Source organism: Scardinius erythrophthalmus (assembly GCF_964197995.2).
Source record: "Scardinius erythrophthalmus genome assembly, chromosome: 21".
Classification (NCBI taxonomy): domain Eukaryota; kingdom Metazoa; phylum Chordata; class Actinopteri; order Cypriniformes; family Leuciscidae; genus Scardinius; species Scardinius erythrophthalmus.
The window spans coordinates 32665077-32692681 of NC_138241.1; the positions used below are offsets into that span (position 1 = coordinate 32665077).

The 27605-nt window shown below is 38.6% G+C and overlaps 1 protein-coding gene across 2 annotated transcripts in view; it reads right to left on the reverse strand.

The window, feature by feature from the left end:
• LOC308682011 (V-set domain-containing T-cell activation inhibitor 1) overlaps nucleotides 1-24319 on the reverse strand; it is a 58105-nt gene extending 33786 nt beyond the window's left edge. Inside the window, exon 1 of one of the 2 annotated variants that reach the window (XM_081351433.1) lies at nucleotides 24004-24319. In XM_081351433.1, the coding sequence (XP_081207559.1) occupies nucleotides 24004-24049 (46 nt within the window). In that variant the 5' untranslated portion in view covers nucleotides 24050-24319. The remainder of the gene's footprint in view (nucleotides 1-24003) is intronic. The other variant, XM_081351434.1, reaches the window with a different exon arrangement.
• Nucleotides 24320-27605: the final 3286 nt, after the last annotated feature.

The following is a 27605-nucleotide window of genomic DNA, read 5'->3' on the forward strand; positions in this document are numbered from 1 at the left end:
TTCCCAATTGAGACAACTCACCAAAGTGAAATCTTTCCTGTCCTTTAAAGACATGTTCATTTTTTTATTTTAACTTGTCTGGAATATTGTAATGGCCTCTATATAGATATTAGTCCCAAATCTGTGAAATGTTTTTGTTTTTTACTGTGCAAAATAAAACTATTTATAACTATATAATACCGTCTGGAATGTCTGGACTCAGGAGGCTCTGGCCTAGGGCTGGGCGATATGGCTGAAAACTGTATCACGATATAAGTGTTTCATATCGGTCGATATCGATAATTATTGAAATTTTTTATAACATATTTAAAATAAGGACCAGTCCAGGAGACAAATATATTACATTTAAAGATTTTTTTATTTTAAACTTAACCTACCTTTGATTATAATCCCATCAGTTATAAAGGCAGAAATGTCAACACGACCATGGAAAACTCAAAAGTCTAAAATCACAATGAACACTTAACAATTATCTCTTAACATTAAGGTGCAAAATTAAAGAATACGTAAGAAATGCTTTATAAAGGGGTGGGCGATATGGCAAAAATATAATATTACGATTTTCTATAAATTCTATAAATCTATTTCTTTCTATTTTCTATAAATTATACATTGATACTTATTAAAGCTATTAATAAAGTTATTAGTCAAGAGCAGTGAGTGATTTTCTCTTTACATTTTGTTGTTTTATTAACATTAAAGGGATAGTTCTCCTAAAAATTCTAATTTTCATAATTTACTCTCTCACGTTGTTTTAAACTCGAATAAGTTTCTTTCTTCTGTTGAAAATAAAAGTTATTTGGAAGAATGACCAACAGTTGATGTACCCCAGTGACTTCCATAGTATATTTTTATGGAAGTCAATGGGGACCAGCTACTGTTTGGATACCCACATTCTTCAAAATATTAATATTAGAAAATATTAGATAATTTTTGGGTGAACTATCCCTTTAAGGACAAGCGGCAGCGTGTTTACTATTACTGTCTCTTTAAGAGCTGCGCGCGACGCGTCTATTATACACGCATTTGACAAGCAGATTTTCTCTCAATTTTCTCAAGTTTGCTTTTACTTTAGACATATCCGACTAGTTTATGTAAACCTTGTGTGTATATAACAGTATTAGCAAAATAAGACTCGAAAGATAACTTCAGGCGCTGGTAGACAGGCTTTTAGTGCATGTGAGCTTCACATGTATGCGCTGAGAAACGCACACGCTAGAACGCATCAGCACGCGAATAACAGAGAAACTGACGACGGTCTTGCATAATCTGCAGACGACATTGGTCTGACTACGGTCAGACTTTAAGTCAGGCGAGCTGACTTTTTCTGTTTTATCTAGTTACTAGAGAGTGAGTGCCTTTGTTCATGCAATCAAACTTGCTTTGCTGGTTGGTTCCAACGAAAAAAAAAAAAAAAATTATCGAACGTTTTATCGAACGCATTTTTTATTGATATTGATTAGGTGTCTATCGCGATACATATCGTTATCGTTTTATCGCCCAGCCCTACTCTGGCCCAATTATTGTTTCCTGTCCATGATTTCAACCTCAGATCAGACAAACTTAGCTAGTTGCCTAAAAATACACAACAAAGAATATATGCTTCAGAACCTATTCAGCATTCATATTAGCATTTACAAACCAAGGTTATTTATGTAAACGAAAACTGAAACTAAGAATAAAACTATTTGTCAAAAAACATTTTCGTAAACTGAAATAAAACAGAAATGTCAACATAAATGAAAAACTAAAATGAAACGAAACTAAAAACAGTTACTGAAAAACTAACTGAAATAAAATAATAATTAGCAAAAATAAATAATCGTTTTCATAATTAATAAGCTCTCATCCTATGCCGGAAAATCAAGTTTTTCCATTGGACTGCGCTACTTTATTTTTCAATGTAAACAAGACAGATGTATGATTTTGGCTCTTTTGCAGCCTTAAGAAGCCGAAATGGCCAAATAAGTAGACTAGGCCTATTTCCATCATGTCTCGACCGTATTAATTCCAGGTAAGATGACCATCTCATGTGAAACTTACAATAAGAGACCACACATATTAGACAGAAGACCACACTGATAAGAAAACTGAAAAAACAAATAGCATGTCTAGCCCACAAATAGACATACACTTTTCAGAGTAGAAGTAAACTAAATGTCATGAATACGAGTGTAACTGTGAGTATAATATATTAAAATATACAACAGACAAAAAAGCATAAATGGATCAATAAAAGAATAATATTTGAAAGGATTAATCATATGAATAACCATAAAAGAATAATCATAATTACCATACGCATATTTTTCTTTCTTTTTCTTATACGCCACATGTTTAAAGATGTCATCTTTAATATGAATGAGTATACTTTTAAGTTGCATTTGTTTGGTTTTTTGTTCAATCTCAAACAATTATTTTATTTTTATTATTAAGAGGTTTGCACAAGAGTTAACTGTAAACTGCAAACATTAAACTTTGCCAGATTAAATGTCTTTTACTGGAAGTATTCTGTTAAATCTGCTTAACTATAATTACAAAAATTCAAACTAAATATCTAAAAACTAAATATAAATGTGTTCACAAAATAAAAACAAAACTAACAAAACCATTAATGAAACTAACTAAAACTAAACTGAAATTTATAGGAAATTTGAAAATATTAAAATACAAACTAATTTAAAAATGCAGAACTATAATACCCTTGTTACAAACATGATGTGGCTATATTGTCTTTTGACAGGCACATTCACAAGTTGTAAACCACCAGATGTAGGACCCTGTTTAAAGCGATTCCTGTAAATGCCTCAGAAAAAAATGCCACAGTCAATTAAACAGCATACCTGTGCAAAACTCCCCGCTGCGGTGTAAATGTTGGCCTGGCACAGAGTTTACATATACAGCACTTTTCTCATTTTTTTTTGCTGATATAGTACATTTACTGGAAATATTACTACAATTCTGTTAAGTGTTAAGGTGTTCGGAGCGGGTATGGAGTTTCTAATTGGCTGCATCCTGTCCCAAAAGAATCTCACCTCTAGGATATTCAAGTTTTACACTCTTAAAAAAAGGGTTTTTACAGCTGTGCTTTTGAAGAACTATTTTTCATTCCCCAAAGAATCTTTCAGTGAACAATTCTAAAATAAACCATATTTTCTTAGTGTGAGGAACATTTACGGTAATAATCTAAAGAAATACAATATAATACAAGAAATGCAATACAACTAAAACAAATTGAATACTAATCTTGACAATGTAATTTTACAAATATGGGTTTTTAGCAACTTCTTGAAACGCATTCCATGCAAACGAGGAAATGCATCCCATTACCTGGGTGCAGTGACAAAGAAAGCTCCCCTGGTTTTAATTTACAGGGAGGCTGCTGAAAAGTAAGAGAATCATCAGACCGAAGGGAATGAGAAGGCCTGTACAGGGTGACTAAAGCTTTATTCACACTGGATTAGTATTATCTGGCGACCTCGTGTGATTTAGAAATTACCCACCCACATCTGAATTTCGTGTGGCGCATTCGCACGGGTTAAACAAAGCCTGTTATTTTACTCGAAATTACTGACTTATCTCCCGGGTATGAAGTCAATAGGCTATTGCTTGGAAATGTCTTGTCGTTATTATTGGTCTAGCTGTATGACCATAATCAGAAGAATGTTCCTTACCACATGCTGCTATCATCCATCTCCATCTAATCATTATTTTTGTTTTTGCTCTTCTGTTGGTTTTCAGCTTTCTCTTTCTGCAAATTGTATAGTTGTATCATATCATGGTGTATAGTGATATGACCCACCACCCAAAATACTATCAAAACACTCCAACGCAGCCTCCATTCTTCCCAAAAGATGGATAAAAAAAGCGCACAGGAAACAAAAACCTTGAAAAAATTATAAACGACCCCGCCAAATCACAGAGATGCCGATTCACAGGGGACTAATGGTAGCAAAATATGGTAAGACATTTGCGGGAGAATTTTTACTTTACAAATTACAGACATGGCCGATTCGCATGGGATTAAGATCAAAGACAACCTCCGCAATTATTACAAATTACCAGAGGCTTATGTCACAGATATGAGAAGGGGCTATTCCATGCATAGCTTTGCATGTTAGTGTGAGTTTTTTCAAATCAATACACGACTGAACAGGCAGGCAATGCAAACTATAGAGCATGAATGTGATGTGCTGATGTGATGGTGTGTATGTAAGAACACATGCTGCTGAATTCTGGATATACTACAGCCGTTTTTATTGATTTAGCAGGTAAACCAACAAATAGTGCATCACAACAATCAATCCTGGAAGTAACAAATTCGTGAATAAGCCTTTCAGCATCAGGCAGAGTGAGGTAAGGCCTAATTCTAGCAATGTTTCTGAGACGATGGAAGGCAGATTTTGTTATACTCTTAAAATGGTAGTCTAATGTCAGACGAGTTTCAAAAATCACACCAAGGTTACGAGCTTGAGTAGATGAGAATATGACATTCTCATGCATAATAAAATTAAAATGGCTACCTTTGTGAATATCTGTTGGTGTGCCAATAAATAGAACCTCTGTCTTGGAACAATTCAATTTAACAAAATGATGATGCATTCAGATTTTTATTTCCTGCACACACTCTGAGAGAATTGTAGAGGTGACAGTAAAATCAGATTTGGAGCTGATGTAAATCCCCAAAGGAAGCATATAAATGCTAAACAATACAGGACCCAAGACAGATCCCTGAGGAACACCATGGCAGACCTGTCCAAATTCAGATTTGTTGTTTCCCAAAACCATTTAAGCACAGTAGCAGTGATACCAAGCCAACTCTCTAGCCTATTTAGCAGGATGAAATGGTATGCTAGAACACACACCCAGAGCAGTGGGCAGACATTTTTTGCTGCAGCGCCCGGGGAGCAATTTGGGGTTAAGTGCCTTGCTCAAGGGCAACTCAGTTGTGGGAGTGGAAGAGAGTGCTGTTCATTCACTCCCCCCACCTAAATACAGTCATTCACATTTTGTTCATGTTAGTGCATTAACTAATGTTATCACATTCAACTTTTGATTAGTAACATTTCCTGCCGGTACTGAGACTCGAACTCAAGACCGGGTTACAAGTCCGGGGGTAATTATATTTTAGGGTGGCCATATACCACCCTGTGGCGGGCAGGATGAGGCCGAGGGCCGTAAGAGAACGGCACGAGGCCGGTGGCGTGATTGATGATGAGCGATGCACCGGTCTCATATCTCTCACGGAGGAGCGGAAGCATAAAAGGAGGAGCGACGACAGTGAAAGAGGAACAGGCCTGGACTTATGTTGTGTTTTGTTTATGTTTTATTATATGTGACAGCAGTCGTCCTGGGGCCTGTTTCAATAAGGAGGTTCAACCAACTCTGAGTTAAAACTTGAACTCTGAGTTGACTTACCCTGAGATGGGAAACTCTGAGTTTTCGGTTACAGAACAGCTGAAATTAGTTAGTTCAATCAACTCTGAGTTGACCTACTCTGAGTTGAGCGCGTGCACCACAACTATAAAAAGCCATTATCAATGGAGCGCAGATATTACGAGTCACCATGGCAACAGCGCCAAACAAAAAGAGGAATTACTGTTATACAGTGTTGGGTGTAATTAATTACCAAGTAATCTAAATATTGTGATTTAATTAAAGGGATGACTCTTAATTCTTCTGTAATTTAAAATAAAATCTGATGTAATTACATTAAATAGGCTACTGCATAGACTATAGAGAACAATTCTGTATAAAACAATAGTGGATTTAACATACATTTTTAAAAGGTATATTTTTTTATGTAACCTTCTCCCTCTACACACTTTGGTCAAATCAAGAATAGTTCATGCAATTGTATATTGTTTATTTGAAAGCATTAAAAGTGCAGTTTCTTGTCTCTCCTTGTATTGTTCAAGTGGTTGAGGTTGATATTGGATTTAGTAATTAGTAGCCTAATAAGTAGACCAAAACTTTCTAAAGATAGTAATTATTACATTAATCTAATTAGACTGTTGAAGATAACATTGATAACTATTTTAGAGTAACTTACCCAACTGTTATAATATCATAGGTGAAACTGGAAGAACAGTATGTTATTCAACCTAATTTTAATTTTCATGTGGAGCAATCCTGCAGGCATTAAAAGACCATGGCAGCAGCTGAAAATTAAATATAAAAACATAATTCAATCAGGTAAGGCTTGAGCATATCATGGGTGAAGGCTACCTGACTTTACAAACATTTGACATATTAAATAACTAAATAGCATCCAGTGTAGCAGTGTAACAGCATTTTTGGCTGAGGGAATTCCAGGAGGGACTTCAGAGCCAGTCACTCCCAAAGATCCAAGGGCCTCATAAAATGTAAGAGGTTTATATATGTGTTATTTTTTAGATAGGCTATTTTTGATATTTCCATTTATTTTACTTTGAGATTGGGTTTTTTGTTGGTCCTAACAGATTCTGATGGTAATATCTGTCTTTTGGAGCCTCCTGTCCCAACAGAACCCCAGGCAGTCGTAAGTCGCCTACTCAATACACCAGAAATTAAATAGTGTTATAAAGTGCACTCGACCAAATGCTCATCTTCACAGGACGATGAGGATAAATAGTTTCTGCTGCCACAGAGAGGCCTACAGAAGTAATGTTAATATTATGTGTCTACACATCAAACAATCTACCCATTAAGATTTTTTCAAATTTTTATGTGGATAATCTAAGTTTAAATCTAAGTATAAATGGGTATTCTTATCTCTCCCTCCGCCCTCAGAGTGTGGAAGAACAGCAGGAGGACGGTCCATCAACTTCTGTTGCACAGATGAACAGTTCAGTGATTTCCAGTAAATGTCACAGTTTAATTCTGTAGAATTTGTTTAGAACTACATTATATAGCTCTAATCTACTACTGTATTTTTAGTTGCCAGTTAAGGAGTTATATAGACTACATCTTATTAAAAAAAAAATAGAAAAAAACTGCAGTAAAAATAGCAATATTTTATTTATTAATAAAATATTAATTTTATTAATAAAAAATTACTGAAAGAATGAATGAGGTGTTTAAAAAAGGGGAGGAGACCGATAGAAACTCTGGGTTTACCGAAGAAAACCTGCTCCCGACCAGGTTAGGTTCACAGAGTAAGTTACCATGGTAACTGACTCTGAGTTTAAGTTACCTCTCTTTCAGAAACGGGCTTGACTTACTCTGCTTTCTCAGGTTTAACATACCTCCCATTCTGAAACAGAAAACTCAGAGTTTCCCTCATTTCAGGGTTAACATACTCAGAGTTTTCACTTAACCTCCTTTCTGAAACAGGCCCCTGCTGTCTTTTACTTTTGTTTTGCATTTGTTTATTTTATTATTAAATTGTGTGTTAAATGTGAGTATACACACAGATCTACTTAGCCCTATCGCCTAATGACTACAGCCCCATTGACTCCCTGAGCCACTGCATTGATGAAGTCAACAGTTGGATGTGCCAAAACTTTCTTCAGTTAAACAAAGACAAAACTGAAGTCATTGTGTTTGGAAACAAAGATGAAGTTCACAAGGTGAACGCATACCTTCACTCTAGGGGTCAAACAACTAAAAATCAAGTCAGGAATCTCAGTGTGATTCTGGAGTCAGACCTTAGTTTCAGTAGTCATGTCAAAGCAATAACTAAATCAGCATACTATCATCTCAAAAATATTGCAAGAATTAGATGTTTTGTATCCAGACAAGACTTAGAAAAACTTGTGCATGCTTTCATCACCAGCAGGGTGGATTACTGTAATGGACTCCCCACTGGCCTTCCCAAAAAGACCATAAGACAGTTGCAGCTCATGAATTGCAGGTCAAAATCCCTGGTCTGTTCTTTATATATGTATATACTGTATATATATATCCTTCTGAATGATTATTAATTTAATTTCTATATTCAATGAATGATTCCAATATACTCTTGATCATATGTTTGCTGAGAGTGTTTAACCAGCTCTTGGGTACATTCGATCTCTGTATCTAGGTTGATAACCCTCAACATGTGATATACATTCATCTGTTTTTCTAGGGTACTCTGACAGCAATGGTCACAGGGATCATTGAAGTATATAGTTTAAGAGACAATTTCTTCGTTAAAGCTTCACTATACTGCGTTATATTATTCTCTCCTTGAAAGAAAGAACGCATTATCTTGATGTTTTGAGACGACTCTCCTGTTTATAGTTAGAGTCTGGGCAAATCCAACCTTGGAAAAGCTGTGTGTCTGTGTGTGTGCTAGTCTTTTTGGTTGCAGGTTAAGGAACCACTGGCATTATTGGAGATTGACTGAGTTGTTGTTCGGGACATGCTGGCACCCAGCAACCCAAATCTGCGACCTGGAAGGTCACGACGTGCCTAACTTCAGGGTCTGAGTGTCAGCTGCATAATCAATGGAGATATGCTTCAATCTATCTGTATATGTGTGGAAAATTACTATGTTATTGTTTATCTATTTCTTAGCCAATCAGAAACTGCAACCTGAAGCAAGGACGTAGCTTAGACCTTGGTGAAGGGTAAAACTGTTGTGATCTTTGTAACTGTAAACCGGGCGGCCTACGAACTCCTGTGTGAGCCTTGAAGCTGACTTCTGCTGATGAAACTGCAAACTATCTTCAGTAAATCTTTTCTTTAACTTATTATAATTCTGACTCCGGGTCTTCATTCATCATATCTGGTTCTCGGTCTTTGACTGTAAATATGAACATATCACACCTGTCCTCAGGTCTTTATATTGGCTCCCAGTTACATTTAGGATTGATTTTAAAGTATTATTACTGGTATATAAATCACTCAGTGGCCTAGGACCTCAAAACAATGCAGATATGATCATTGAATATAAACCTAACAGATCACTCAGATCATTAGGATCAGATCAGCTAGAAATACCAAGGGTTCACTCTTGTTTAAAGGGGGGGTGAAATGCTCATTTTCACTCAATCTCCTGTTAATCTTGAGTACCTATAGAGTAATATTGCATCCTTCATATCTCCAAAAAGTCTTTTGTTTTATTATATTTTTAATTGAAAGATAGGCTGTACCGAGTCTTTCCGGAAAAAAACGAGCGTCTGGGGGCGGGCCGTGTGGGCGAAGCTAATGCTGTGCTAACGCGCCGATAGCTAACAACACACAGAGACATTTGTTCAACAGTTTTACTCACCGTCCGGTTCCAACGACCGCGAACCTTTATCATTGTGACTGCTCGATCCTTAAGCATTAGACGATCTGCAAATCCATCGATCTGGGCTTTGTTTATAAAACAATCATCGTCGAAATGCAGGGAACAACAGTCTTACACAACTCCGTTTATGCTCAGGAAAACAAACTCCATCCACGGGTTCCTTAACGCTGGGTTCTTTGGGAATCTGTGCAGGGTTGTCTTGCCCTGGCAACCAAAAACACACTTCTTTGGTGACATTGACTTCCCAAAAGCCGGGCAGGGCGCTTTGATGGCGAACTGCTTTCACTCTCTTGCTCTGGTCTACGAGTGCGCGCGCGCCCGCGATCTTACCGGAGAAGTGCCCTTAGGACCCATATAAGGAAATTCCGCCCTCTCTTACGTCAGACAGAGCCATACTCGAAAAAAACTTTCCGAAACTTGTGACAAACCGGAAGGACAATTTTTGGAACAAAAATACTCCTTCAAACGTACAACTTAACTTTTGAAACTTTGACCATGTTTAGCATGGGAATCCAACTCTTTAACAGTGTAAAAAACTCAGTATGCATGAAACAGTAATTCACCCCCCCTTTAATCCTGAAACGTCAACTAGGCTCTTCCCTGTGAAGGCCTCCCTCCCCTCCCTTTTCTTATCTACAGATAAAGCGTGCTATGAATGCCATGCGTTCTTTGGCTGTATTTTGAGTTTCTTTTATGATGCTAATACAGCTGGAAGGGTGTGTGTGAGATTTCAGCGGTGAAAAAATTCCCGGGCTGGTGAGGTCCCGGGGGGTCCCTTTTGTTCCTTGTGTTTGGGGTGGGTGACAAGAGATAGCTTTGAAAAGAACACCTGCTCTGTGTCTCACTCCGCCTGCACCTGGACTGGGAACTATTCTTGCAAGAATAAATATCTTTTAAGGACAATTTGAATCCTGATGTCTCTTACGCTGTGATGCTGTTTTGTTAGTTATTGTTTTTGCCACAACAAGCGTTGTCGGGATAATTCCGGTTCGCGTGGCTACGTGGAAGCGATACAAATTCTGTATTATTAATTTTAAGGCATGCAGACAAGTTGTGTGTTGAGGGTTGACTTGTAGGGAAGGACTACACGCCTGCACACATATATTCAAATGCTCATACCTATAGACTGAACTCGTAATACGTATGTGCACGCCATCGACGTTCTCACTGGTTTGCGTTTTTGAAGTTTGCGCAGATAGAACTTAAGAGTTTTCTGTTAAAACGGTGTCTGTTATGATCGTTGCGAAGGAAGTGAATCAATCAAACTAACTTTAGCTGTACAAGAACTTTATTCTAGAGCTGCTATAAAGTCAAAACTCTTTACTTTAATTTCCTATTATCAATGTAAAGCTGCTTTGGAACAATCTACATTGTTAAAAGCGCTATATAAATGAAGATGGCTTGACTTGACTCAAAGCATGGTGAGTCTGCATTTAGCTATATGCCAGCCGCAGCTGGAACCAGCTTCCAGAAGAGATCAGATGTGCTCCTACAGTAGTCACATTCACATTCAGGGAACAAAAGAGACAGGGAGGTAATGAGGATCAAAAGACAGCAGACTAATGAAGAAGATGAAGAAGACCAGGTACGGGAATGCTGGTAATCTCTGGTGAGAGCAGGAAGAGTCTGTAGCCGCGTTTCCATTACCCTTCAAATTGCGCATATTGAAATTGCGAATTGAAAACACACTTAATGGAAACACATAATTTTCACGAAAACTCACATTTATCGCAAAAAAGTTTTTACGCTCACATGAGGTGGTTTTTCAGTCAATTCGAAAAATAAATATTTCGCAAAACTGCAATGGAAAAGTTTTTGCGCATTTACAGGTCACCTGATGTAGATGACGCGGTGTGATTGGACAGAATATGAGTCTTTCCTTATCATTAATGATTGGATAACACACATATGTCTCCTTTGATTAATAATAATAACCACTGCAGTGGCTGGGATATAGTACATAAACCTACCAACGTCCCTTGCCATGATTTTTGGAAAGACTTTACTTATCGCGAGAGGAAAAAATGAAGTTTTAGTCGCATAACATCGGTTAATGGAAACGCCATTATTTCGCAATAGTTTTTTTTGTCGACATTTAGAAGAAAAAAAATCGCAAAAGTTTTGAGCAAATCTGTAATGGAAACACGCCTTGTGTAGCCTAACGTGTGACAATACCAGACAGCAACGTGAAGGGAGTGCAGGCTTGATATGGTGAGGGTGATGAGGGTGAACAGGTGCAAGTGATTAGAATTCTGGTGAAGATAAACAAGTGGGTGGATCTGGTGCTAATGGCTGAGTGGATGGTGCGAGTGTCTCCGTGACACAGCCTACATTTCATGGAGAGCTGTAATTTCTGAAAAGCCTGTTTACCTGTCTGCACACTTCAAAGCCTTCCTTTGTGTTCTGTTGCCACACAAGCACAGCGAGATGTGATTCATTATGAGCCCCATGACTAGAGATCTAATTAATCCTCCTAAAGGTTAACAGACGCAGCTGAGTTTGAAATTCAATGTTCTATAAAATACTGTTTTAAATCTGTTTTTAAAATACCTTAAGAGAAATAATTAAAGGGATAGTTCACCCAAAATAAAAATCATACCATCATTTAATTACACTAATGTTGTTCCAAACTTGTATGAATACATTTTTTCTGCAGAACACAAAATTAGATATATTAAAGAACGACGTGGCCATGGCTGGACTGGCCATTGGGCATACCGGGCATTTTCCCATGGGCCGACGTGCTTTTTGGGCCGATACATCTCATACTCACACATACTTTTATTATTTTATTTTTATTTTTTTTAACGGCCCATAAAATTTGTACATCGGCGGCCCAATCGTTTTGTTTTGTTTTGCTTAATTGGCGGCGCTGGGTTTGTGCTGGTGTAATGCATTGGTCAAAAACAGTCAGTGTAAGTTTTTTTTTTCTGACAGACCAGCCCATGAAACACGTAGATCAGCGGCCCATTGGCTCTTTTCTTGATTGACACTGGGCTGGCCCAATCACAACTTTAAACGAGTAAGCGAGCGTGCAGCAGTGTCAGTGTGTATCTGTCAAAATAGTCCGCGAGATGGAGAAGAAACGCAAGGAATGTGCAGAGAAATAGCGTGAAAAAATAGAACCAGGCCCTTAAAGCAGACACTGTAAACTGTGAAACTGCAATTCACTAGAAATTTAATGAGAGGCGTTTGTAAACCATGTTTTCCGCCAAAATAAAAGCTTGATGCAGTTTGCGTCAAAATAAAAGATCATGTGCTTATCTCTTTCAAGTATAGAAATTGGTACAACACTAATTATGAAAGTTTCATTTATTTTTTAGTGCATTTGTTTTACAAAATATGGCTATTACTGTCATTAGATTAATATTATAACTATTATTATGTAGTAGGTGTAATGTAAATAGACACTGTATCTAAAAGAGGTTTGAATTTTTCTTTGTTTAATTTGCACACTGAATATGGGTTGGAGCTTTTAATTCTGAACTCTCAAAGTGCACCAGATTGATGAATTTAACATTAAAATGCACAAAATTTTCTCACTGGGGGGGCATGTCCCCGAACCCCCCTAGAAGGACCGAGGTCCCACCACCATAGTTTTAACAAAAATCCTGTAAGAAACACTTGTATTGCTATGCCACTGCAGCTTATAGCTTGTTTCAGGATTCATCACTGTGTAGTATATAGTGTATTAATACTGTATTAATAAATGTCAAATTTTTACTTATTTCATCTGTTAACCCTCACTCGTTCCTATACTCACTCATTACATGGCATTAGTGGTTTTAATGAATAGGAGTTGGTATGCATAAGGGCGTGCAAAGATGGGTAGTGTTTATGATCATATAGTGGGCCGGTCTGGGCCAAAATGCCCGGGCCGATTTTTTGTCCCAGTCCAGCCCTGGACGCGGCCCAAAAAACAACATTAGAATTAGCTAATTTCCATTGTATGGATGAAAACACTGAAGCAATATAAAAATATTGTCCCACAGAAAAAAAGTCATACAGTTTTGGAAAAGGTCATACAGTCATGCCATAACTGCAATGTCAGTGTATAATTGTTTCACTTCCCCTAAAACTGTCATCGCCACTGGCTCATGCATATCGACTGTCACTAAAAATCAGTGGTAGAACGTGAGGAAATGCTATATTTTTTATAGCTGGCAAAGCTAAAGTCTAATGAAATACACTGACAGCTTATTTTTGTCCTTTCAAAAGTAGCCTAACTGAATGCACTGCTACATATATTAGCCTACGATAATCATGATTTAATTTAAAACATATAACTGTATGCATATGAATAATTATGTCATTATACAATATATATTTGTTTAAATACAAACTATAAATGCATATATTTGAAAATAATACTTTCCGCTTAAAAAAAAAACTTTCTGTACACAGCCTAGATCTACGCGACCCCTAAACCCACATAATAAACATGGACAGTGACATAGAAATTTGCACACATTAGCGTACGATACAATTGAGGTATTATAGAAATATCTAAATTTTAATAACGAGTGATTATTTAACAAAAGGCAAGTAAAACGGTCAGGGTTACATTTTAGACACACACACACACACACACACACACACCTCTGAAGCGATAGAAAAGTCCTCGGGACCACATCACTCGCAAGACGAAACCTGCATTGGTGTACAAGGCCGAAGTCCACCATTCTCCAGTTGAATGGTTGCTACACACACATAGTTTAGATGTGCCCGTGGTTGATGGCCTACCAACCGCCCGTAGCCAGAGTCTAGCCCTGGCAGCATCGCGGGGAAAGATGCACTGGAACCTTTTGCACCACGAAAACAAACGCGGGTCCCATCATGATCTCTCATCTACTAGCCTACGCGATATCACACAGTTTGACATGCTAACATTGTCTTCAATGGTGTTCAACACACATAGCCTACCTCTGTTAAAATGTCAGAAAATTTGATTTAGGGTTTCATGACCCTTTAATAATGTAATACCTATTACATTATGTGCAGTTATTATATTATGCTTTGTTATTACATTGCTACAAACGTCACATGAACCAACAGGAAAAATTATTGCATCCGCTTGTCGGAGAAAGTGTTAACGGCAGTACGAACCGATGGCAATACTGACTATGGATATGGTTGGCATTTTATACAATTTAAATATCTAAATGTTAGTGAGAAGAAGTAAAATAAAAAACTTTTAGTTATCAATATGCATATGCGATGGACATCGGTTAAGCTCATCTTTGCTCGCTCCTTTGAATGCATCTTTTAAAAAACGGCTATAGCCAGACATGGGCAGTATTTCAATTAAATGTATTTTAAATACGTATTTAATTACTTTAGTGTATTTTGTAATTTGTATTTTGCAGGGGTGGAAAAAATAAAATGTAGTTTGTAACAAAATATTTTGAGGCAGTGTATTTAGAGTATTTCAAATACTTAAATACTTAATAAAAATCACCATATGCTTATCACCATAGTAAATGATTTTGGCATATTTTCGGTCTGATGTTGGCAATGTCCAGGTTAGATGCACGAAAATCACGCGACAACCTGTAGACCGGGCTCCCTCCAAGATGTGAATGAGTTTTGAACACAGGAGAAGAAGTGGCGCATACGTAGCCATATTATCACTGTTCCTCTACTCGCGCCTTAAAGGGATACTCCAATTTTTTGGGAAATAGGCTCATTTTACAACTCCCCCAGAGTTAAAGGGATAGTTCACTTTGAAATTAAATTTTGGTATGTTTTAGCTGTTTTAGATATATACACTATGGGCCCTATCTCGCACCCAGCGCAATTGACTTTGTACACCGACGCATGTATCATTCCTATTTTGCACCCGCGCGAAGCGCGCTTTTCCCTCCACAGAAGCACGTCGCTAAACTAGGGAATGAACTTGCGCTCCCCGGGGCGGTTCAGCGCAAAAAAGGAGGCGTGTTCCAGCGCAAACGTTCCCTCATGCTATTTTGCAGGTTTAGAAAACAATTGCGCCACTAACCAGGAAAAAATAGTTTAAAGTCAGTGGTGCGTTGCGCATGTTATTCATATGCTATTTTAAGGGCGCATGCTTGGCCATAATCAATGTAGCGTGTGCAAAACGCGCATACACTTTGATTCTCTCATCTACACAGAAGCAGCAGTTTTCATTTTTGCAAATCATACATTATTACGATAGATAGATACTATAGATAGATAGATAGATAGATAGATAGATAGATAGATAGATAGATAGATAGATAGATAGATAGATAGATAGATAGATAGATAGATAGATAGATATACAATTTATTATAAAAGCATACATCTAGCTTACACATTTACCCAAATTATCATACGCCTTTTTAACCGAAGTTAATTTGGGTGTGTTTCTCCATCCCCAACGTCCCTGACGAGAGCGTTGCTCTCCTTGGCTGTGAACCGCGCCTGGCAAATCCGCTGTTATAATAGGAATCCGCTTTAGAACAAGCGCGTCTGCTCTTAAAGGGAATGTGAGATGACGCTCTGATTGGTTTATTTCACGTTACGCCCAAACCACACCTATGAATAATGAAGCTACTTCAGACCAACCCATTTTAGATTTGCGCCTGGCGCAAGAGTCATTTATCCCGCCGGGAAAATAGCAACAGCACCAAGACCCGCCCACAAAGTTACTTGCGCTTTGACACTTGCGTTTCAGATCGTTAAAATAGGGCCCTATATGTCGCCTTGTCTACGGCAGTTCATTGGAACGAATGCCTTTAAGGCGACATCTAGTGTATATATCTATGCACCAGTCTGCGCACACGTCACACAGCAGGATGCGCGCGCGCCCTCAGATCACTTTGACGTGTGCTGTGTTACAAGAGGTAAAAACGATATAAATACTGTTCGTTTTCTCACACAAACCGCTTGTTTCGTGTCTTAGGCCATCAATGTGTACTTACGATGGGCAATTGTTTAATTTGGACGATGGGGAATTGTTTAATTTGGACTCTGTGCATGCTCTTTGAGACAGTGTCCATCGACCTGCATTAATGGACTGACAGACAAGAACGGTTTGACCTAAAAATACCAAAATTGAAACTACTGCGAAAAAAAAAAGTCTGCTCTCATTCCTGCGTAATAATCAAGAAACTTTGCTGCCGTACCATGAGTCCAGCAGGCGTAATGATATGACACAGCTCCTGAAAATAGGTCTAATAGGTTAGACAAACTTAGTCCCGGTCACGTTGGAAGTTATCGAGCTGGGGACTATTATCAGGCGCTGCGTCATATCATTACGCCTGCTGGACTCATGGTACGGCAGCAAAGTTTCTTGATTATTACACAGGAATGAGAGTATAGTTCCTAGCCATATCGGCCTAGAAAATCGCAACTTTACATTTTCCGTCGGTCTTAGTACACGATATAACTACAGAAGAGTCAAGTTTTAAATAGGAAAAATATCTAAACTCCTTGGTCATTTTTTGAGAGAGATGCTAATGGTCCTGTCCGATCTATGCTAAGCTATGCTAAACGTGGTACCGCCAGACCCGGAGATCGGCTGAATGGATTCGAAAACGGTAAAACTCAACTGTTTAACTCTGGGGGAGTTGTAAAATTAGCCTATTTCCAAAAAAAGTGGAGTATCCCTTTAAGGCACGAGTAGAGTGACAGTGATAATATGGCTACGTAGCCTACATTATTATTCTTCTTCTCCGCATTGAATTGCATTTTTGAGGGCCTAAACATGCTCGAAAACTCACGAAACTTTGCACACGCGTCAGAAATGGCGAAAATTTACATCTGATATAGGTTTCAGAATTGGACGGGGCAAAATGGCTCGATAGCGCCACCTATAAAAGTTCAACGGAGTGCGCCTCCCGCAACGTTCCACGTAAGTGCACGAAATTCGGTACATACATGTAATGACCTAATACCTACAAAAAAGTCTCTTGGAGCATAGCCCTAAACACAACAGGAAGTCAGCCATTTTGAACTTCCTCTCAGATTTTTGTGCAGTTTTTGCCATTTTCAGGCCTCGTACTTTAACGAACTCCTCCTACAGTTTTAATCTGATCATCTTCAAATTTGGTGAGTGTAATCTTAAGGCCTTTGCGACGTTAAATTGCGAAGATCTTGAGTTTTCGTCAAAGGGCGGGTCCTCGGCGGCCTGACAAATTTCGATGTTTCGCCATGAAACAGGAAGTTGCTGTAACTCAGGCATGGAATGTCCAATCTGCCCCAAACTTCACACTTTTGATAAGCGTTCTGTCCTGAACACATGACCATGCTCATATTCAGTTACAGTCATAGCGCCACCTGCTGGCAACAGGAAGTGACATGTTTAACACTGTTATGGACTCCTAATAACATAAAAAAGTGCCAGCAAGTGCTAAACATGCTAACAACATAATAGAAGCATGCTAAAACATGCTAGCAAACTCTTAGCTAAGTGCTAAAGCATGCTATTATTGCAATTAAATAGGAATTTGCTGTAACTCAGGCATGGAATGTCCAATCTGCCCCAAACTTCACACTTTTGATAAGAGTCATGGCCTGAACACATCTACATGAGAACATTCAGTTATAGTAATAGCGCCACCTACTGGCAACAGGAAGTGACATGTTTAACACGTTGATGCCATTCTAGCAACATGTTAAAAATGCCATTGACTTCTAAACATGCTAGAAACATGTTAAAACATGCTAGCAATACTTAGCTAAGTGCTAAAGCATGCTAATTCAATGAAACAGGATGTTGTTGTTACTCAAGAAGGCAATGTCCAATCTGCGCCAAACTTCACACATTTGATAAGAGTTATCTCTTGAACACATGTCCATGCTCATATTTAGTTATAGTCATAGCGCCACCTGCTGGCAACAGGAAGTGACGTTTAACACTGTTATGGACTCCTAATAACATATAAAAAAGTGCCAGCAAGTGTTAAACTTGCTAACAACATACTAGAAACATGCTAAAACATGCTAGCAAACACTTAGCTAAGTGCTAAAGCATGCTATTGCTGCAATTAAATAGGAATTTGCTGTAACACAGGCATGGAATGTCCAATCTGCCTCAAACTTCACACGTTTGATAAGAGTCATGGCCTGAACACATCTACATGAGAATATTCAGTTATAGTAATAGCGCCACCTGCTGTCAACAGGAAGTGACATGTTTAACACTGTTGTGGTCTCCTAATAACATATAAAAAAGAGCCAGCAAGTGCTAAACAGGTTAGCAACATACTAGAAACATGCTAGCAAACACTTAGCTAAGTGCTAAAGCATGCTATCACTGCAATTAAATAGGAATTTGCTGTAACCCAGGCATGGAATGTCCAATCTGCCCCAAACTTCACACGTTTGATAAGAATCATGGCCTGAACACATGTCTATGCTCAAATTCAGTTATAGTAATAGCACCACCTACTGGCAACAGGAAGTGACATGTTTAACACGTTGATGCCGTTCTAGCAACATGTTAAAAATGCCATTGACTTCTAAACATGCTAGAAACATGTTAAAACATGCTAGCAATACTTAGCTAAGTGCTAAAGCATGCTAATTCAATGAAACAGGACTTTGTTGTTACTCAAGAAGGCAATGTACAATCTACCCCAAACTTCACACGTTTGATAAGAGTTATCTCTTGAACACATGTCCATGCTCATATTTAGTTATAGTCATAGCGCCACCTGCTGGCAACAGGAAGTGACGTTTAACACTGTTCTTGACTCCTAATAATATATAAAAAAAGGCCAGTAGGTGCTAAACATCCTACCAACATACTAGAGACATGCTAAAACATACTAGCAAACACTTAGCTAAGTGCTAAAGAATTATATTACTGCAATTAAATATGAATTTGCTGTAACTCAGGCATGGAATGTCCAATCTGCCCCAAACTTCACACTTTTGATAAGCGTTCTGTCCTGAACACATGACCATGCTCATATTCAGTTACAGTCATAGCGCCACCTGCTGGCAACAGGAAGTGACATGTTTAACACTGTTATGGACTCCTAATAACATATAAAAAAGTGCCAGCAAGTGCTAAACATGCTAACAACATACTAGAAGCATGCTAAAACATGCTAGCAAACTCTTAGCTAAGTGCTAAAGCATGCTATTATTGCAATTAAATAGGAATTTGCTGTAACTCAGGCATGGAATGTCCAATCTGCCCCAAACTTCACACTTTTGATAAGCGTTCTGTCCTGAACACATCTACATGAGAACATTCAGTTATAGTAATAGCGCCACCTACTGGTAACAGGAAGTGTCATGTTTAACACGTTGATGCCATTCTAGCAACATGTTAAAAATGCCATTGACTTCTAAACATGCTAGAAACATGTTAAAACATGCTAGCAATACTTAGCTAAGTGCTAAAGCATGCTAATTCAATGAAACAGGATGTTGTTGTTACTCAAGAAGGCAATGTCCAATCTACGCCAAACTTCACACTTTTAATAAACGTTCTGTCCTGAACACATGACCATGCTCATATTCAGTTACAGTCATAGTGCCACCTGCTGGCAACAGGAAGTGACATGTTAAACACTGTTGTGGACATAAAAACATATAAAAAAGTGCCAGCAAGTGCTAAACATGCTAACAACATACTAGAAAAATGCTAAAACATGCTAGCAAACACTTAGCTAAGTGCTAAAGCATGCTATTGCTGCAATTAAATAGGAATTTGCTGTAACACAGGCATGGAATGTCCAATCTGCCTCAAACTTCACACGTTTGATAAGAGTCATGGCCTGAACACATGACCATGCTTATATTCAGTTACAGACATAGCGCCACCTGCTGGCAACAGGAAGTGACATGTTTAACACTGTTATGGACTCCTAATAACATATAAAAAAGTGCCAGCAAGTGTTAAACATGCTAACAACATATTATAAACATGCTAAAACATGCTAGCAAACTCTTAGCTAAGTGCTAAAGCATGCTATTATTGCAATTAAATAGGAATTTGCTGTAACTCAGGCATGGAATGTCCAATCTGCCCCAAACTTCACACTTTTGATAAGAGTCATGGCCTGAACACATCTACATGAGAATGTTCATTTATAGTAATAGCGCCACCTACTGGCAACAGGAAGTGACATGTTTAACACGTTGATGCCGTTCTAGCAACATGTTAAAAATGCCATTGAGTTCTAAACATGCTAGAAACATGTTAAAACATGCTAACAATGCTTAGCTAAGTGCTAAAGAATGCTAATTCAATGAAACATGACTTTTTTGTTACTCAAGAAGGCAATTTCCAATTTGCACCAAACTTCACACGTTTGATAAGAGTTCTGTCCTGAACACACATCCATGCTCATATTCAGCAATAGTCATAACGCCACCTACTGGCAACAGAAACTGACATGGTTAACACAGTAATGCAGTACTAACCACATAATTATTGTGTACTAAGCATGCTAGAAACAGACTAAACATGCTAGCAACACTTAGCTGAGTCATGAAGCATGCTATTATCACCATTATACAAAACATTTTGTTACTAACTTTGACATACTCTTACTATATATACCTCCTTAAATGTACATTTCCCAACCATGCTCTGTCTTCCTAAAGCCACCGAGTGTTGATGGCACGGGTGCGAGGGCCCTTTCATCGCTGCTTGCAGCTTTAATTTATTTTGCTACTTCGTCATTTTTAATTTACACATTTCTCATAGTTGTGTTATTGCTACTATTTGTGTTTTTGACCTTTCAGTAATAAAAAAGAAGACTTAAGATTATTGTGGGAGTATTTTTGTATTTTCAAAATACTAATTACTTGTATTTTATTTAAATACATTTTTCACATCAGTATTTTGTATTTTATTTTGTTACATTTCATGAGCCAGTATTTGTAGTTTGTAACAAAATAGTTTTTGATGTATTTGTGCCCACCTCTGGCTATAGCCTATATTTAACAAAGCATAGGCTACAACAGACCTGAACCGGAAGCAATGCAACCCGTTTTACAGAATACAGAATATTTAACAAAAAGTTTGTTGCACATTACCCCCACTGGCCTCTAAATATATTATACTGCAGTCAAAAGCATATAAAAACTGTTAAGACAAAAAGTGTTTATATGGTGAATTTTCCAGCCGCCTGTACTGGATATTAAGGATGGTTATAAACATTTTATTAAGACTATACACTTATGATTTGTTGCTGATTTTAAAGTCGAAACCTTTTTAAGATTTTTCAAAATTCACTTATAGTTCCACATTTTCCATGACCATGGCAACCCTGTAAACCATTTGATATAGCCTACAACTGTTTAAGATTAGGGCCGGGAAAATTTTGTAAAATTTTTAAGATGTTTTTGAAATAAGTGAATTATGCTCACCAAGGTTGCATTACATTTAATTGATCAAAAATACAGTAAAAACAGTAATATTATTACAATTACAAATAACTGGTTTCTATCTGAATATATCTTAAAACGTAATTTATTCATGTAATGGCAAAGCTGAATTTTTAAAAATCATTCTAATATGCTGATTTGCTGCTCAAGATATATTTCTTATTATCATTATTAATGTTGAAACCAGTGATAGTATTTTCATAATTCTTTGATGAACAGAAAGCTCAAAAGAACAGTAATTGTTTTAAATCTTATCTAACATTCATAATGTTTTGATCAATTTAAGGCATTCTTGCTTTCTTTATAAAAAAAAAAAAAAAAACGCACTGACCCCAAAACTGAACAGTAGTTTCCATTGAGACACAACAAAGACATTTCTGTTCAACAAAATGTTGAAGACAACGTTCAGACGTTCAACTGGCCCACAGTTTGGACTAATGACTTTTTTTTTCTCTCTCTTTGTGTGAAAAAGCTGGTGCTTCTTTGATTATTGTGTCAAATGGCAATAAGTCACCAAACCAGCTGCAAATGACAATCATTTGAAAGCATTTTCACTCACTACGGTGAATGTGATTCCACCAAGTACAACATGCTCCTGGATCAACATCTTTAGTTTTCCTGGAACAACTTCAGATTTGAGTGACAAGTTTACAGGTGATGTCTAGTTTATGTTTACAACCAGGGTTGGGTGCTTCTACATCAGTGTTATTCATCATTTCCCTCGGATTTAGTGGCAAGTTACGTGTAGGGATAGGGTTAAGACTATGTTTTCAGACAGGAACATGTCTTACATGAAAAAAAATAAAAAAATCACAGTAACCGTGAACCAGACTGATGCTCAGTCATCTAAGCCACGATTCTGAACGTGAGGTCTTATTCTCAGCTGTTTCGGGCTGTTTAAAAGATAGTTCACTCAAAAGTTGTGTAATTATTCACTAAACCTCATGTCAAAATGCCGAAATAACTTACTTTCTTCCCCCAATGCATTTACTGTATCATTTCAGCGTCTCCCATTACAACAAAAACATTAGCAGTGTCAGACTGCTTGTTTTCCTATGGTCAAGTTTATTTGTCTAAGGCAGCCCATAAAACAAAGACGTGTATGGCTAATTCATTCTGACTTACAAAACAAGGTATTTTACCGGGTTTTATGAGTATTTGACTGCAGACTCACCCCCTCTGAACCTCCCAGACATCTGCCAACTGTATTTAAAATTGCGACTTTCCAAAAACAACTATTTAGCCTACACTTTGGGATCTTTATTTATATTTAACGCACAGTCTTTCACAGCAAGCTGTATTCCATTATATATATATATATATAAAATTGTGTACATGACAAATACATCTTGAATATTAAAAAAAGATCACAACATTTTCATTGAAAACCACCTGTCCTCATGCTTCCAACAAATTCAAAAATATATTAAACTTAGGAAAAAGATAAGTATAAATATGTATCATTAAAATAAACTTTACTACTATGTCCTTACAGAATAAACGGTGACACTTAACAATAAGGTTTAGCTAACTATACGTTACTTAACATCAACAACATAAGTCTTATTAATCTTAGTTAATGTTATTCTCAGTATTTGTAAGATCGAATGTTGTATCTGTTAATATTAGTTAATGAACTATCAACTAACATGAACATTTGTATTAGCTTAAATAACATTAACAAAGGCTCTAATGTTGTAATATATATATATATATATATATATATATATATATATATTGCTCAGTATTAGTAAATATATTGATTAGTATTAACTAATGTTAATAAACGAGCCTATTTAAAGTGCTAGTGAATAAAGAATACTAAAAATGCAGATCTTTTCTAAGATTTTACAGTGGTGTTTAATCTTTTTCCATTGTAGTCCGTATTCCACCTGCCTATGCGCTCAACAGGCTGTTTATGAAAACTTGAAAACTTTCTTTGTAAGTCCTCACCAGAGATACAAGCATACAGCAGCAAGCGTTTATTTTAATTTTATTTGTGTGTGTGTGTGTGTGTGTGTGTGTGTGTGTGTGTGTGTGTGTGTGTGTGTGTGTGTGTGTGTGTGTGTGTGTGTGTGTGTGTGTGTGTGTGTGTGTGTGTTTGCTGTTTTGTCCAAGTAGCTATACTCTACTAAACTTCTTTAAGCTACAGAGTAACTTCATAAGTAGACATGCTCACGTGGAATGAGATATGGGTTAAAAAAACGCATGCAAATATCACAGTTCCACTAGGTTTAGTTGGACTCTCATGGAAATGCAAACAAAACTTCTAGAGAATAAAAACTAAGTTTTTAACCCGTCTGTGATGGTTTAGGTTTCTAGCTCTCCTTTATATTATAAACTATAGTTTAAACATCACCTAGTTTCAGCGTGGACAGTAAGTCCATGTAAGGTCCTGCAAGCAGAAACACGAAGTTACAAAACGCAGATCAAATCCTTGTAACGTTACTTACCTGCGCAACGCAGTAAGATCCATAACAGAAGAGGAGACTGCAGCATTCCTGATGATGATTACTTTAAGCCAGTAAATCACGCAAACAGTTCAGGTTCAATGGTGATGGAACGAGTGCAAAAAGTATCCTTCTCAAAGAGAAGAAAATAAACGCGTAAGTTACCCCTCAGACTTTTGAGCCAAATGGCTGTGTTGCAGCGAGCAATTTGAAGTGTCTGAATCCACCTTCTTACACCCTATCCTAACCAAACGCGATGCGATGATTCCAGCGACAAATAATCGATCTGTCCACACTAGAAGCGAATACGAGATGCGTCAAAATCAATAAAAACTCACAGCCAAACAGAACAGCGTGTGGGCGGAGTCTCGTGTCAAGCGCAGTGTTGGCAACTTTTAGCTACTTTTGGCGACACCTGACCTCAGTAACCTCCAAATGTTTCTCCCTGCCGTCATACCTCTCTCTGTGAGTGGAAGTAGATTAAGTTTAGTATAAGTATATGCCTGTGTAGGGACTAATTACATGCTTGATTAGTGATATTAAAGTGTACTCAGAGGTGGACATGTAACAAAGTACATTTACTTGAGTACTGTACTTAAGTACACTTTTTGAGTATCTGTACTTTACTTGAGTATTATTTTTTCTGGAAACTTTTTACTTTAACTTCACTACATTTGAAAGACAAATAGCGTACTTTTTACTCCACTACAATTCTGTCAAGGTCCTTGAGTAGAAAGTAACATCAGTCAGTGGATGATTTTGGTTGCAGAGGTTGTATTTTGGTTGGAAATGAAAGTCGGGTTGACGTCAGAACCCTGCATCTGATTGACATCACAACCCGACGTCATATTGACATTGGATATTGATTGAAAATAAAAGTCGGGTTGACGTCAGAACCTGTTTTCAATGTTGGGTTTGGTTTTCTAAATGCGAATTTTGTCACTTTTTTGGAGCACTAGCTTATAGATAACAGTAAGGCTAACATATCATACTAAAAGCCAACAAACTTTAAATAGGGCAATTTGAGGGAACAGCCATTTGGGGGTCCGAAACCATTGTGGATGTTACTGAGTGACTTATTCAATCTCACATTCAATCCCACTACTGGAACTGTGTTCTAGAAATAAATTTGATATTGATATGAGGGCAGGCAGGCATAGATTCAGAGGCATACGGTACTTTAAGTATTACATACAACAATGCAACAGTAATAAAACAATGCATTGACATTTACTTTTGATACTTAACTACTTTTAAAGACGAGTATTTTACTTTTACTTAGGTAAGCTCTTTACAACTTTTACTTGTAACGGAGTAATATTTGACCAGTAGTATCTGTACTTTCACTCAAGGAAGGAAGTTGTGTCCACCTCTGAGTGTACTACAAATTCATTAGTGTCTTCGAAACATACAAGCAATATACCATAAGTGTATTTATATATTTTTTACGGCTTTCTTACTGTCTGCAAAAGTACAAAACACTTCTCTGGAAAAAAAGAGAAAAATATTTTCAAACCAAAAATATCACTCCAGAATGGCACAATTTGGAAATCTTACTTTGAAAATCTGTATCAAAAAATTGAGCCGGCTGACCTCAACCAACCTCAGAGTAAAATAAAGAAAACACTAGAAGACATGGAAAAAACTATCAAGACTTATCAAAATCCATTAGATAAATCAATAACAATATCTGAAATATTAGAACATATTAAAAATCTTAAATTAAAGAAAGCATGTGGACAAGATCACAATAATAATGAAATGCTTAAACTCAGCAGTCCCAGCATTATTCAAACGATAGCCAAATTATTTAATCTGGTGTTCTGGTCTGGACACTTCCCTGAGATCTGGTCTGAGGGACTCATCACCCCCATATTTAAGAGCGGTGATCGATTCGACCCCAATAACTACCGCGGGATAAGTGTGGGCAGTGTGTTGGGAAAACTGTTTTGCAGTATCATCAACAGACGCATCGTCTCACACATCTCATCACACAACATCTTAAATAAAGCTCAGATTGGCTTTTTACCAAAACATCCCACATCCGGCCACATCTATTCCCTCCACACTCTAATCAACAAGAACATCAATGACAAAAAAAGGAAAATATTCGCATGTTTTGTAGACTTTAAAAAAGCATTTGATTCAATTTGGCATGATGGTCTACTGTACAAAATCCTACAAATTGGCATCGGCGGAAAAACATTTGAAACCTGGCTAAAAATCCTAAAAGCAATAATTTAACCCATTGCTCTGTATGGCAGCGAGATATGGGGACCTCTGAAAACCCAAGATTTCTCAAAATGGGAAAAAGAGGAAATCGAAACTCTGCATACCCAAATTTGTAAAAGCATCCTAAAAGTAAACAGAGCGACACCAAACAACCCGTGCAGAGCTGAAATCTGGACAATAGCCCCTGCTGATCACTATCCAAAAAAGAGCTGTGAAGTTCTACCAGCACCTGAAGCGCAGTGACCCGAACTCATACCAGCTGAGGCCCTGCGGTGTCAGGAGCAGAACCGGCACCGGAGCGCAGTGACCCGAGCTCATACCAGGCTGAGGCCCTGCGGTGTCAGGAGCAGAACCGGCACCGGAGCGCAGTGACCCGAGCTCATACCAGGCTGAGGCCCTGCGGTGTCAGGAGCAGAACCGGCACCGGAGCGCAGTGACCCGAGCTCATACCAGGCTGAGGCCCTGCGGTGTCAGGAGCAGAACCGGCACCAGAGAGCAGTGACCCGAGCTCATACCAGCTGAGGCCCTGCGGTGTCAGGAGCAGAACCGGCACCGGAGCGCAGTGACCCGAGCTCATACCAGGCTGAGGCCCTGCGGTGTCAGGAGCAGAACCGGCACCGGAGCGCAGTGACCCGAGCTCATACCAGGCTGAGGCCCTGCGGTGTCAGGAGCAGAACCGGCACCGGAGCGCAGTGACCCGAGCTCATACCAGGCTGAGGCCCTGCGGTGTCAGGAGCAGAACCGGCACCAGAGAGCAGTGACCCGAGCTCATACCAGCTGAGGCCCTGCGGTGTCAGGAGCAGAACCGGCACCGGAGCGCAGTGACCCGAGCTCATACCAGGCTGAGGCCCTGCGGTGTCAGGAGCAGAACCGGCACCGGAGCGCAGTGACCCGAGCTCATACCAGCTGAAGCCCTGCGGTGTCAGGAGCAGAACCGGCACCGGAGCGCAGTGACCCGAGCTCATACCAGCTGAAGCCCTGCGGTGTCAGGAGCAGAACCGGCACCAGAGCGCAGTGACCCGAGCTCATACTAGCTGAAGCCCTGCGGTGTCAGGAGCAGAACCGGCACCGGAGCGCAGTGACCCAAGCTCATACCAGCTGAAGCCCTGCGGTGTCAGGAGCAGAACCGGCACCGGAGCGCAGTGACCCGAGCTCATACCAGCTGAAGCCCTGTGGTGTCAGGAGCAGAACCGGCACCGGAGCGCAGTGACCCGAGCTCATACCAGCTGAGGCCCTGCGGTGTCAGGAGCAGAACCGGCACCGGAGCGCAGTGACCCGAGCTCATACCAGCTGAGGCCCTGCGGTGTCAGGAGCAGAACCGGCACCGGAGCGCAGTGACCCGAGCTCATACCAGCTGAGGCCCTGCGGTGTCA